The 13168-nt window shown below is 38.0% G+C and overlaps 2 protein-coding genes across 8 annotated transcripts in view; one reads left to right on the top strand and one right to left on the bottom strand.

Moving 5' to 3' along the window:
- AKAP19 (A-kinase anchoring protein 19) overlaps window positions 1–13168 on the top strand; it is a 74954-nt gene that overhangs the window by 25639 nt on the left and 36147 nt on the right. For 3 of the 7 annotated variants that reach the window (XM_021531391.3, XM_085585311.1, XM_085585310.1), the window contains exon 1: window positions 11820–11959. The gene's annotated coding sequence lies outside the window, so the exon portion shown is untranslated. Of the gene's footprint in view, window positions 1–7033; window positions 11960–13168 lie in introns of those variants that run through there. The other 4 variants (XR_014956777.1, XR_014956778.1, XR_014956780.1 and 1 more) reach the window with 3 other exon arrangements.
- MSTN (myostatin) lies at window positions 5589–12113 on the bottom strand. The gene is made up of 3 exons (XM_021531392.4): window positions 11620–12113; window positions 9447–9820; window positions 5589–7452 (listed from the first exon to the last, which is right to left on the bottom strand). The coding sequence occupies exons 1-3, from the start codon at window positions 11990–11992 to the stop codon at window positions 7072–7074; spliced, it is 1128 nt and encodes a 375-aa protein (XP_021387067.1). The 5' UTR covers window positions 11993–12113; the 3' UTR covers window positions 5589–7071.

Below are 13168 nucleotides of genomic sequence, written 5' to 3'. Positions count from 1 at the left end.
TTAATCCTTAAGATGATAGTCGGCTTTGGGCTTATAATTTTGTGATAACTAGAGCTTGTGCCTAGATATGTGTTGGTTGAAAAGAAAAGTTGAGACAGTTGTTTGGGAGCAAGAAGAGTAAGATGCTCTTAGAAAGCAGAGGAGAGTTCTGTGCCTTGGTAGTATTCCCAGCTTTGGTAAGGTATTGGAGAACTGAAAATACAGCAGTACAAAAAAAATGTATAGCAGTACAAAAAAATTAAGTCACAAGCTATTAAAAAAAATAAATCAAGTATGCTGAGACTATTTCAGAGACAACACAGTGGCCTCAAAAGAGAATATTTTGAGCAGCTGCCTTTCCTATCTCCTTAGGCAAATGGTGTAACTGTAAATGGGATGTGCCATGGTAGGTTAAATAAATATTATTGGTTTGATTTGTCAAGTTTGTTGGTTAACTGTTGATGCATGGTGACTGTTGGTACTCACATCTGTGAGATTTGACTGCAGGTCAGAGTATAACATTCTGATGCTGCAGCTGCATGTCCTGATATGATGAGAGGAACACTTCTGCCTTGGGGAAAAGCCCAGTTTTAGGGTGCTCTTGGAATAATTCCTTTCCAGAAGGAAAAGAATCAGTTATGATGAAGTTATGCTGCTGATTGTCAGAATAACCCATGTTCTTTGGTACCTCTGGACACAGAATGATCACGACTGGTATCCTGTGAGATTTGTTGTCCCAGCCCACAGCAGGTGAGCAGCACAAGCGAGCAGAGAGGCTCTGGCACATTGTGGTAGGTGTCACCTACAGCAGCAAAGCAATGGGCATTTTGCCCTGAGCCAGCACCTGGGCTCAGCTTTCCCACATGACAGCAGCATACAGTAGGCAGCTGAGCTCAGCCTGAAGGCATGTGTTTGACGTGCCTCCCACTCCTCCGACCACCTGGCGCTGCAACCTGATGCCATAATGTGTGACAGCCAGGTGTTCAGTTTGCTGCTTCGTATGTCAGCGTTGCCGGATTTGAGGGATAACAACGGGGAAAAATGATGAGGAAAATGTTAATAGGAGAGAAGATTGCTGTTTGGAAGCAGAATAAGCTTCCTGTTCAAATGCTCAGATGCTAAAGAGTAAAGAAAATCTTTGCTCTTCATGCTGTTGTTTATGATGCTTAAAAATGTCTAACAGGATGCCACAAAGTGCCCTGAAATAATGCTCAAATTCCCTGATGCTGGGACTTGGTTACCTCTCCTAGGTAAAAAACTAGTAAGGATTTCTGCAGAAAGAGTGAACCTTTACTGCAAGAATCATGAACCTTAACTGCAAGCTATTAGCCAAGTTATGAGTAATTATATTTCGGATAACTGTGTATTCAAATTGTGATGCAACAGATTATACTTAAGTTAGATTTGTTGTAAAACATCTTTTAATTTTGGCAAAGAGCAGACCTTTTCAGGTTAAGCATTCTTAAGATAAAAGAAGTAAAGGTTCAGCAAATACCTTCAGAATCATCCTGGATTTGGGAAGATAAAATCTTTCCTGCTGCCTTGGTTACACCCCTTAAGGTATTTAACTGCTTTAAATTTCACTTTTTATATTATACTCAGCTCCTTGAAATGCATAGAAGCAGACCACTGTTAGCACATGACTGCTTTACAATAACTGTTACACCTTACATGATTTCAGTATATTGTCCTGTTTGTGTTGCAACTGTCTCCCAAACTGCCTTTTTTTTTTAGTTTAGTGGAAGCTGTCTATGAAGTCATGGCTCCATAATTCTTTCCCAGGTATTCCTCCCTTACCATCATAACCTTTAAGTGCTCCCTGTAATTTTACTGGTGAGCCATGGAACATAATGCCAAAACAAAGCATTTTTATTCTTTCCTAACCAGAGGTGCTAACAAGATCTCACCCAAGGCCATACAGGCTTCATCAAGAGTAACAGGAAAGGCACTGCTGAGCCAGGGCTTGTTCCTCTGCCTTTCCACAGGTGGGATTCATTCAAGGCGAATGCTTTCAGCTCTTGAGGGATTCTCTTGTACAGAGGTTGTATGCTAAATATAATGGAAAAGCTTCAGGTTTGAAATCTAACTTAGTTATTGACTTGTAGGTGAAAGGCATTTCTTTGGGGAGAAATTGCAACAGCTTTTAGGACCACTGACTACTTTTGATTCGTAATAAGATTTAGAGCACAGAGAGTCTCTAAGTTAAGAGCACAAGTTCAAGATCACAAGCTGACTCATGGACACGAAGCTGTTTTGTATTTTCTGAAAGCACTGTTTTCAAAGTATGTATAGTGTGAGAGCTGTGTCCACTTGTAAAGAAAAGGAACAGTTTTTCCTGTAGCCTCAGCGAGCCTTAGTGCCTAAGTCTGGTGAGAATTAGCCAGACTTACACCAAAAATGCTGCAAGGCTTGTTGCTGATCTTGACAACTCATCTACAGAGGGCTTCATTACTTGTTCTCATCTCTATTCTGGAGCAATAAAAACAGGCAGGGTTTTTGTTTCATTGTCACTGTAGTAGTTCTTCATTCCTCAAATTCACTGTCTAGCCACCAAAGAGAAGAATTCTGTTTATCAATACACCTAGTAATTAGTTGGAGTCATTCACTGTTGAATGAGCTGTATTTTTGCACTTCTTATTTTCCTTTTTGGTTTGCAAGATTGCTACAACAGATGTTAGCACTATCACTTTTTTTTTTTTTTTTGAGATTATTTAGAGGTGGCCAAGAGTGAACAGAGCTGTACTTCTTACCTATTCAAATTCAGAAATTGGCCTATAGTCCTAAATTTTCCCTTTGCATTTTGTCAGGGCTTTTATAAACTAAATAGGAGAATTGGAGCTTTAGTGTTTCCAGAGTTTGTTAACATTTTATTTTTATGGATTCAGACATGTTGCACTTGCATTTCAAGCCAGAGTTTTAGTCTTACTTCTTGCAGGGAAAGACTTGACAGAAAAGCAGATGCAGTTGCATTACTGGTTTCATTGCTGGTGTTAAATCAATGTATAGATATCTACTTGCTGCAGTTAATATTGTTGGGAGGAAGCTGAAGTGGAAGCAAAGAGCTAACTTGAGTCAGTTAAAACACATTGCTGACAAGGTTGTTCCTGACAATATTGCTGAGTTACATATGTACAGCATTGTATGTTGAGCTTCTGGCTTGTGCCTCCCATTATGTACTGTTTCCTAACTTAATTTTTTTTTTTTTTAAAGGTACTAAATTTATAAGTTGAGGTTGGGATATTTTGGTTTTTAATCAGTGTTTCAGATTATAATAACCTGCTTTGTTTTACTGCAGCTTTAACAAAATCTATCTGCCTGGACTGAGCTGTCCAAACCTAATCTCAAGCAGATTTATTTTTTGAGACATTTAGCCAAAATAGGTCATTCGCATCCAAGGTCTGATTAAAAAAGAAACCACCCAAAAAAGCCTTCAAAAACCCCCAAATGCCCAATGAACAACCACAAACCCCAAACCAAGACTCCACAGAATTGAGGAAAAGCTACCTAAAGCTATGAATGGATTTGGCCTTTAGTTCTTCCTTTGAAATCTGCTCATATTTAGCAAAACAATCCATCTGTGAAAAATTGCAGTGCATTTATGCTTAGTGGTGATGACTTCTGTGTTCAGCTGTTAAATTCCCCACAGGCTCTGTTGAGCATCTTGGAAAATTTCTCCCCTAAGTGCAGCTTCCAGCAGGAGCAGGATGCACTGGATCTGCTTAAGGGACAGGAGGGCAGCAATGCAGGAGGCTGCTCCCCCTGCAAAAGGGGCTGTAGGGCAAGAGTCGGGGTGGGATGGGATAGGAGATACTATGAGAAATGGGAGGGAAAATGCTAATCGAGTTACAGTGTAACTGAAGCTGGGTAGGAGGAAGGGGTCAAACAGCACTGGAAAAGGACTGCCTCCTGTTGGGAAGGTAAGGGCTGGGCAGTACAGCCAAGAGGAAGAACTGAAGCAGCATAGATGAGAAGCTGCCCTGCTGCAGGTGTGCATGTGCATCTTGGGGCACTTGGACACTGCCTTGGAAAGCTGGTCTCTACCTGGTTCATTCCTGTTGGGATTCTGAGGATGCCAGGCAAGGAAATGATGCAGTTTCTCACGCATCATCCCTCACGGGATATTTTCATTATTCTGAATACACAGCTTAACAGTGAGGCTTGCGAGCCATACGAAGTATTCACAAATGCTGCTGAAGTCCTTCAGACCTGAGCCTCATAAATAAAAGGATGTAACCATATGAACAGAAGAAATCATTGACATCTTAAATTGTCAATAAACACATTAACAATGAATTATTCAACTGCTAAAATCAACAAGATCGAAGCCCATAGCATGTTCCAAGAGTAGCCACTTATCTATAAGGTCAATATTAAATCACAGGAGCCATAATTGCTCTATGATAATTTCAGGTTTGGCAAAATATAAAAGATGCATACTGCATAAAATTTACATTAATTAAATTTGTCTGAGTGTCAAGATGGGATGCTGGTTGGAGTAGATGCTTTTTGGAATTCGTACTACTTATTTTCTTTAATTTTGTTTTCATTGATTCCCAGAATAAAAAATTCCATTACTTTTGTGCTGCCTTTGTGCAGTTAATACCAGGCGGCCAATGATGTTACTCATGGGGGTAAATGAATTTACATTAGCTTTACTTTATCTATCATGAGTAAAAACAAGCCTGCAGGTATTGTATTTGGACTTTGGTGTAGACTGGGAATATGTTTTGTTCCCTATCAACTGCAAAATCCACACTGCTGCATCTCTGCAGCTGTTGCTATATGAACTGGCCCAATTAAAGCAGTGAATGTTTAGCTACAGGGTATATGGAAGTTAATTGGAAGTCTCTGAATGGTTTAAGAGCCTCATGCAAGGATATGCTATTGATAGTTCACATGAGCAATGAACTATCACTTGGTGCCTGAATGTCACGAGTTAAAAGTCAGAGGGCAAAAGGTTGGTCTCTGTTAAAGCCAGTGCAAGTTTTGCCATTGACTTCAACAAACAGAGGATTTCTCCCTTAATTCTGTAACTTTGTTTAGGGGGGCAGTTGTGTTGTACTTTTAATTCTTGTGGCTTCACCAAGAGTCTGTATTTCAAAAGCTTTTAGATTTTTTATTTAGTCTGATAGTGTTTTGTGGGAAACTAAATTGAAAGTGTATTTAAGGGCCCCAGGGACCTGCTCTGGTGAACTGCATCAGGAGAAGCTGAACATCTGCTTGGTGCCTGGACACAGCTTTAGCAGAGCTCCTAATCATTCAAAAGAAATTGCAGAAAATCTGTTTGCTTTTACATTTCAGACCTCATCACTCAAACTTTAAGTTTTAATGTCCTTACATACAAATTTTTTAAAAAAGTAAAAAAAAAACTCAATACAAAATTATTTACCACCAAAGCATAAAATATATAAAAGAGGAAGGGAAAGAAAATCAAGCGGTTTTGCAATTTTAGGGTGGTTTTACACAAAGGAAAATTCAAAACTGATCTCTGGAATATAACAAAAACGTGCATCATACTAACATGAATCTGTTTTAACAGTGATTGTGTTTCTTAACAAACACCTGATTTATCAGTTCTATTTCACATGTGAAATGAAATGGACTTTAAAGTAAATAGATCTTTTTAATTTCAATTAACAATATTTTGCTATAAGGAAAATGTACAGAATTTTGTGGAAATCCATGTACTATGTTTACTCAAATACAGAAAATACTTTGCTGCAAACTTTTAAATATAATAAAATGCATTTAATAGCAATCTTTTGTGGTATCATTGTTTATGAACATAACATTCAAAATATGGAAATTCAGTTGTGGATCAAAATGACCATAAAAACAGTAACCCAAAGAACCTTATAAACATGTCAACAGCCATCATTTATCTTAGATGGCTCATACCAATGTAAAAAATATATAAAATGTAGAATAATTCTCAACATATGGTTTACTTTGTTGTATTGTTCCTACATATTATTTGTGTTAAAATCCAGAAAATTATATTATGAAGAGAATATTGGGGTTTGTTTATTAAACTAAAATACAGGTTAAAGTCATTCTTCTCTTGTGATGAACATATACCAACAGTGATTAAAAAATAAACATTTATTTACAAAATATTGATGCATACATATTACACAAGTCTGTTATATCAAAGTGGTTTTTAAACAATATCTGTAGCAACCAACTATTTGCATTGGTTTACCATAGTGCAAACGGTAATGTTGCAAAGGCAGGTTAAAATGTGGGATTGCAATTTGGATGTTAGATTTCTCTACTGCCTTCTGTTTTTCTATGTCTAGAAAGCTCTTCCTTTTCATTTAAAAAATATCTATTTCTTGCGAATGTTGAATAGTGTACCTGAGGATAGGGCAAATTCGTTATTAAGCCTAAATTCTTTCACTTATATAACTATCTTTCTATTTTCTCAGCCTGCTTACGTAGCACCATTGCCATTGATTACTAACATACTAATGAGAAAAAGGAATGGAAACACACTAAATACACTATGCCATCCCTAATTTCAGGGTTTGTCCGTTTATGTGGAATTTTGTCTGATACATTTCACAAGTCTGCACTATATATTCAAGTGTTTAAGGATGATTTTGGTGGTATTGTGTAGTGGCATATATGTTACCAGTATATATGTTCCTGTAAATATGATATTAAGTGAAGCTGTGAAGAAAGGAACCTAAAAGCCTGCTCCTTCTGTCCTCAGGTGAGAAGGAGCTTGCTTTTGATTGCCAATGTGTACTGAAACCTGCATATTAATTTGCATCCAAATGACTGAATATTGGTTCCCTCATAATGTAAGAACTTAGTGGATTAAATCCCATGATTTTGATTGTAGCTTTTCTCTTTTGCTGGCTCACAAGCAGCCATCAGGTAATTACACTGTCCTTTAGTTCATGTTCTGTAACTGCTGCTGGTAGCACACAGGAGGTCGGCAATGCCTTGTGTACGTAACTTCACAGTTTGAAACACTGGTGAGGGAGTAGAACTTTTTCAATTTTTCTCCTTTTTTTTTCTTTTTTTTTTTTTTTTTTTTTTTTGGTAGCTTCCATGATGTGTGAAGCCGTGGATCCGACGAGGATCTCATGAGCACCCGCAGCGATCTACAACCATGGCTGGTATCTTGCCGTAGATGATTTGTTCTTTGCCATTGAAGTACAGCATGTTGATGGGGGACATCTTGGTGGGCGTGCAGCAAGGGCCTGCCGAGCCTCTGGGGTTGGCTTGGTGCACCAGGTGGGTGTGAGGGTACTTTTGTAAAAACACAAATTCACATTCTCCGGAGCAATAATTCGCTTTGTATCTTTTAGGAGCGATAATCCAATCCCACCCGAAGGCTTCGAAATCCACTGTCAGCGGGTAGCGGCAACATCGGGATTCTGTCGAGTGCTCGTCACAGTCGAGACCAAAATCTCTGCGGGACCTTTTTGGTGTGTCTGTAACTCTGACCTCTAGAAATGGGTTCTGTGTGAAGAGGAGAAGGAATTGGAATCATTTCTGAGGTAAGCCCAAGTTCACTCAAAACATGCAAACAAAATTTCAGATGTAGATGTATCAAATTAATATTCTGAAATGAAGTTTGCAAGCAAAATTTGACCTGCAATTCTCTTAGTTATCTCTGCATTTCCCCGCTGTTTCTCTATACAAAGTTTTAATACCTGAGTATTTGTCCCTGAAATCACCATTGTCTCAGTGCTAACATTCTTTAACAGCTATAAGAACATTTCAGAAATTTGGAGGATGCTGGATTTTTACTTTTGATGTGGATTTTTTTTTTTTTTACTTTGTTTTAAACTCCATAATAAGAGCTTTTGTGACTCCTTCTGAAATTCCCATCATTAAAATAATATGGAATCAGACTTTCTGGATATCAAGGAAAGTGTATTGTCCAGACCAAGGAGGACGAAAGTTGCTCCTCTGTTGCTGCTTGCTTGAATGACTCTATGACTGCATGAATTTGGAGGACCAGCTAAATATTTTGACTCCTGGAAGAGTCCTGTGGCCAGGAATGCACTTTTGGCAGATCCCTGAGGCACATGCCTCCTATGGAAGGTGTATTTCCGCAGTCACTAACTGAGACTAGAAGAAAATTGCAACCTCCACAATTGCAACTTTGAAAAAGTTCCTAAAGTTGCTGCCTTCCACACACTGATTTCTTCCCCATGTGCTGATTTGGCACTGATGGGGCCATCCCATGGAGCCTATTCCTCAGGAATAACAGCCTAGATAACTTTGTTACAGAGATTTCCCTCTCCCCAGATACCTGCAAGATGTGGAGCTGCTGGAAGTGCCCTTTCTAAAGGTAAATTATATAGGCAGGTGTTTGGTAAGAGGAGCACACCTGTACTGGGAGGGGAGCTGCTGGAGAGGAGATGAGGGAAAGATAGATTTCCTCTCCCATTTTCTGTGCCTCTAACCTGGCTCTGCCATTGAAAAGTTTATTTATAGGTGATGATAGCCATGGGTTATTTGTATGTATCATCATTTGAATGGATGGAAGTGGTGAGGCCATTCCTGATCATGCTATCCAGCTTGCCTGTTTCAAATACAAGAGATCCACATTATATTGGATATGCAATTAAGATATCACAGAGCTGTTCTTCTCAGCCCTTTTAAATTATATTACACTGCTGTGAAGTTAAACCAAATTTACTGCATAAATATGATTGGACACAATGGTCTTCTCCAATCTAAATATTTCTATGTTTCTGTGATTTACAGAAATAAACAGCAGGCGAAATGTAGTTTCACTTTAGATGTACTTGTAGGTACATTTTGGATTTAATTTGTTCATCTAGTCTTATGAAAAAAAACCCCAGATAGTTATTTTGTGCACTTCCTTATCATCATGACTCAATTATTGTATCTAGCAGAATTTCTCTATTCAGACGCTTCTAATAGGTAGAATGATGCACTCTACCAAATACTGAAAGGTAAAGTACTTAACATTATGAAGATCTGTTCTCACCTTCATAAAGAGAAAACTTTTGTTGTTGTTAATAGAAAATATATGCATAGAGAGTATGTAGAAACTCCCTTGCCTTCTCAGCAATATTGGAGGCATCTTTCCCAACCAGTAAAAGAATCTAAAGACTGTTGTTTAACTTTATGTGAAATAGATGCTTATTAACTAGTATTTGCTCTCAAAATTGAGAACAATGTTACTTTGATAGTATCATCCATCATTAATTGCCAAAACCTCTTCTTGTTAATGCCTTGCAATGTCTCTTTAAAATACTTCAATTTCTCTCAATTTTTTAGATAGGGAAATGGAAGCAGAGGAAAGCTATTGATTTTTGGCATGTTCAGAGAGCAAAGAATGAAAGAATTGGATATACAGAACCTTTATCTTCCATTCCCTAAACAATGCATCAATTTTATCCTTAAAATAGGAGAAAATGACCTTAAAAAAATTTAAATGCTTTTCAATGAAATGTGGTTTTTCTAAATAGACTTACCAATCCATCTTCACCCGGTCCTGGGAAAGTTACAGCAAGATTCCGTCCGTTCTCATCAAAAGCTTTTATTTCGATGCCTAAATTGGATTCAGGCTGTTTGAGCCAATTTTGCAACACTGTCTTCACATCAATACTCTGCCAAATACCGGTGCCTGGGTTCATGTCAAGTTTCAAAGATCGAATTCCAGTATATCTTGTACCATCTTTCATGGGCTTAATAAGTCTCAGGATCTGCACAAACACCGTTGTAGGTTTTTGGACTTGCCTCAAGTATATCCACAATTGTGCTTTTACTACTTTGTTATATTGTATCTTAGAGCTAAACTTAAAGAAGCAACATTTTGGTTTTCCCTCCATTTGTACAAGAAAATCAGCTATAAATGAATGGAAAGAACAGATTACTGAACAGGGAACAAGAAAAAATGCGTATATAAACCTGACTATTTTTTTCAGACTGTGTAAAAAATATTACAGTACATTATAAAGAGTACCAGTAACAAAGTAGATTTAACTTAATTCGTTTTCTGTGGTTTACACTCTACAGCAACTTTAGTGGATGTCAACAAAATTACTCTTTCACCTACTATCAGTTCACTTCTGCTGGTCACCTCCCGAGGACCTTCATAAAGCATGCAGAATAGCAACTTTGCATAAACTGACTCAACACTTGTGTGGTGATCCAGCTATTTCTAATTTACTCCAAAGCCTCAGCTTGCTGCAGAACATACAGCTCTGGGCAAACTGCACAAACTCTTACATTACTTTTCTCAGTGGGAAGAAAATAATTGAGGGGATTAATATAAGGATCATTTTGTTTTCATTTGAATAATATTAGAGGAAAGTCACATGCAGTGCTGCGTTCCTCCTTCCTGTAGCCTACGATGCAGCTGTCATACCTAGTCATGGCAATATCTTTCCATGCCAGGATAAAATGGGTAGTACTAATCCTAAATGGTGCAGGACTTTCATAAATCTCATCACTTAAGATACCTGTCTCTTTAGTGCATTTAAAATAGCTCAAGTTCTTTTTATAAGAAGTAGGAAATGAACTCAGAGCAATGAAATACAACTACTTTTCTTGTCACTGTAATATGTAGCAGTTTGATTAAAAATAGTTATAAAGCCTTGAACATAAAAGTCTGGAATAAAAATCAGGCAGACCTCAGCTTTGTTATAAGGCTGCAGTAAAATAATGCTATTAAGTGCCCATCTTAATAATTACTAAGTTGAAAAATATACTTTTTCATTTGTGGGTTCATTTTTAGCTGGTGAGAGCAGCTGATATTATTCTAGTCTGCATATCATAATGATATCTATAACTGCTAACATGCCTTATATGTCCTGTCATAGTTTTCCTTTTTGACATCATATTCGTAAGTGTTATTTAAAAAAACAGCTGCCATAGTCAAATACTTTAGCTGATGAAGAACATAAGATACTACAGTATTAGCTGTGCAAAAGATACTTGATAGGAGGCATAGCAGATGTTTAGCACTCGGAAGATAACTCAGAATCTGCTCATTCAGTAAATGCCTTCATTCTTCCTTGGCACGATTACATGAGCTGATTGCTATAGCACGGACATTTTTACATTTAATCTGTTACACACATATTTGCTTTAAATATATAGTTTTAACTCTGAGGTGGGTGGTGCTAGTTTATGGGATCAGCAAAGAGGCAAGAATTTAACTCTCTGCTTGCACTTGCTGTAGCATGTTGCAGTTAGATAGGTGTAGTGCTCTAAGCTGCATTTCTGTTGATTTTTATTGCTTCTAAAAATACTGGCCAGTGAAACCTCTCTCAAAATTATAGTTCTCTCATTATCTGCACTTGTACTTTATATTTGCTAGAGGAAATGCCCCGAGTGCTGCAGATAACGAAGCTGACTGAACTGCAGATCTCCCTTTGCTTTCTAAGGCAATGGGCAAATCCTAAGTGCTACAGGGCACACACATTATAAGGAGCCGAAAACTGAACAGTAAAACAAAGGATCGCCACACGGTCATCTGAACCTGGCTCAAATTCTTTAGAAATAAAGCTCTCCTCCCTCCCTCCAGCAGACTTCAGCCAGCAGTCTGTTGGGAGAGCCTGAGGAAGAGTTGTGTGGCTCTGCAGCAGGGAGACAACTCTCTCAGAGGGGCAGTGGGAGGCGAAAGAAGCAGGGTTTACTTACACTCTGTAGGCATTGTGATAATCGTTTCGGTGGTGGCATGATAGTCATCATCTTCCAAAGAGCCATCGCTACTGTCATCTCTCTGCACATCATACTGATCAATCAGTTCCTGCAGTGGAGGAGCCTTGGGTAAAAGTTGTTTAATAACATCCCTGCTAATGTTAGGAGCTTGTTCCAGACGCAGTTTGCTGAGGATCTGAATTTTTATGGCTTCTATTCTGGAAGATTTTGTATTCTGTCTCCATGTACAAGCATTGCACAGTCCGTCCTTTTCAGCGTTCTCTGTGGGCTGACTACTGTCATCAAGAGCCACCGGATCAACCGAAATCAGCATGAACAGGTAAATAGAAGCATAGAGCACTAGCTTTTGCATGATCTCACATTCAGTGCAGCACTTTTCCCTTCTTTTTTTTCCCCCTCCCCCTTTCCCTTTCAGTACTAAACAGATCCGTGCAAGCAAATGCAATCTGAGAGACAGCTTGCCACAGTGGTGTACCTTATATATTCCAAGGGGGCTTTTTATACTCCAACTTTGATTAGGCTCATGTCGTCAAACCCGACGATTGGTTGCTGTCCCAACAATGAATGTGGCTGTCAGAGGGTAAAGCCCTGTCGATCACAAGTCACTAGACAGCGTTTAGTTACAGCCAAGGGTGAACTGATTTATCTGGGTACTTCACAGAGGATATGCCTTCACATTCTGAAAGGATATATTTCCAAGTATTGTGGGCAGCAGTACTGAAAGACAGCACTGTCATTCTTAAATATTATACCAACTGTGTGCTTGTACTATGAATCAAGAGAAACCTTGCTCTAAACTTGCTTTAGGCTTCTACCAATCTTTCTGACTTGAAAGTTTGTTCTATTTAAAAGAAAATCCTGAGGGGTTACTTTTTGCAGGCAGGAAAATTATACTTTAGAAATGGATTGCAATGAGTACTGATTTTTATTGTTCAACAACTGATAGATATTTAGCAGTTCCTATTTCAGAAAACCTTACTCTGTTTTCCTAGACATAAGCTAAAGCAGTATTGGAGGTTTTGTGCATATGTGACATTATGCAAATGCCTGTCTTATTTGTTTTCCCCTTTAGAATACACCAAAATCCACAGAAAAAATCCTTTACTGAATTAATAGTCAGTAATGAAAAACGATTCTGTCCCCTCTTCGTGCTGTCATCAGAATACTGGGCAGTAAATTATCTTTAGTAGCAAAGGTTTTTAAAATAATATCTTTAGTTACTCACTCTAATATTACACAGGAATAATTTAACTTACTTTTTCCATTATTAGTCAAAGCATTAAAAGACTTAAAATATTTAAATCTCTACTGTGTATTTATCTTTATTTTCCATATAACCTTTTATTTCTCTTCAAAATATCTCTGCATTATGCCAACTTAAGTGGCATCTCTGCACTTTATTACTTTGTACTCACTTAGAAATTATCTTATGTCCTGCTTATATGTTAAAAAATGCAGTTTTAATATGCTTTCTGCATAAGAGAGATACATCTCTGTGTGATTGCGTAGGTTATGGCTTATAAAATCT

The sequence above is a fragment of the Lonchura striata genome, chromosome 7, assembly GCF_050655825.1.
Source record: "Lonchura striata isolate lonStrDom1 chromosome 7, ASM5065582v1, whole genome shotgun sequence".
NCBI lineage: Eukaryota > Metazoa > Chordata > Aves > Passeriformes > Estrildidae > Lonchura > Lonchura striata.
This window is presented reverse-complemented; position numbering and strand designations above follow the sequence as displayed.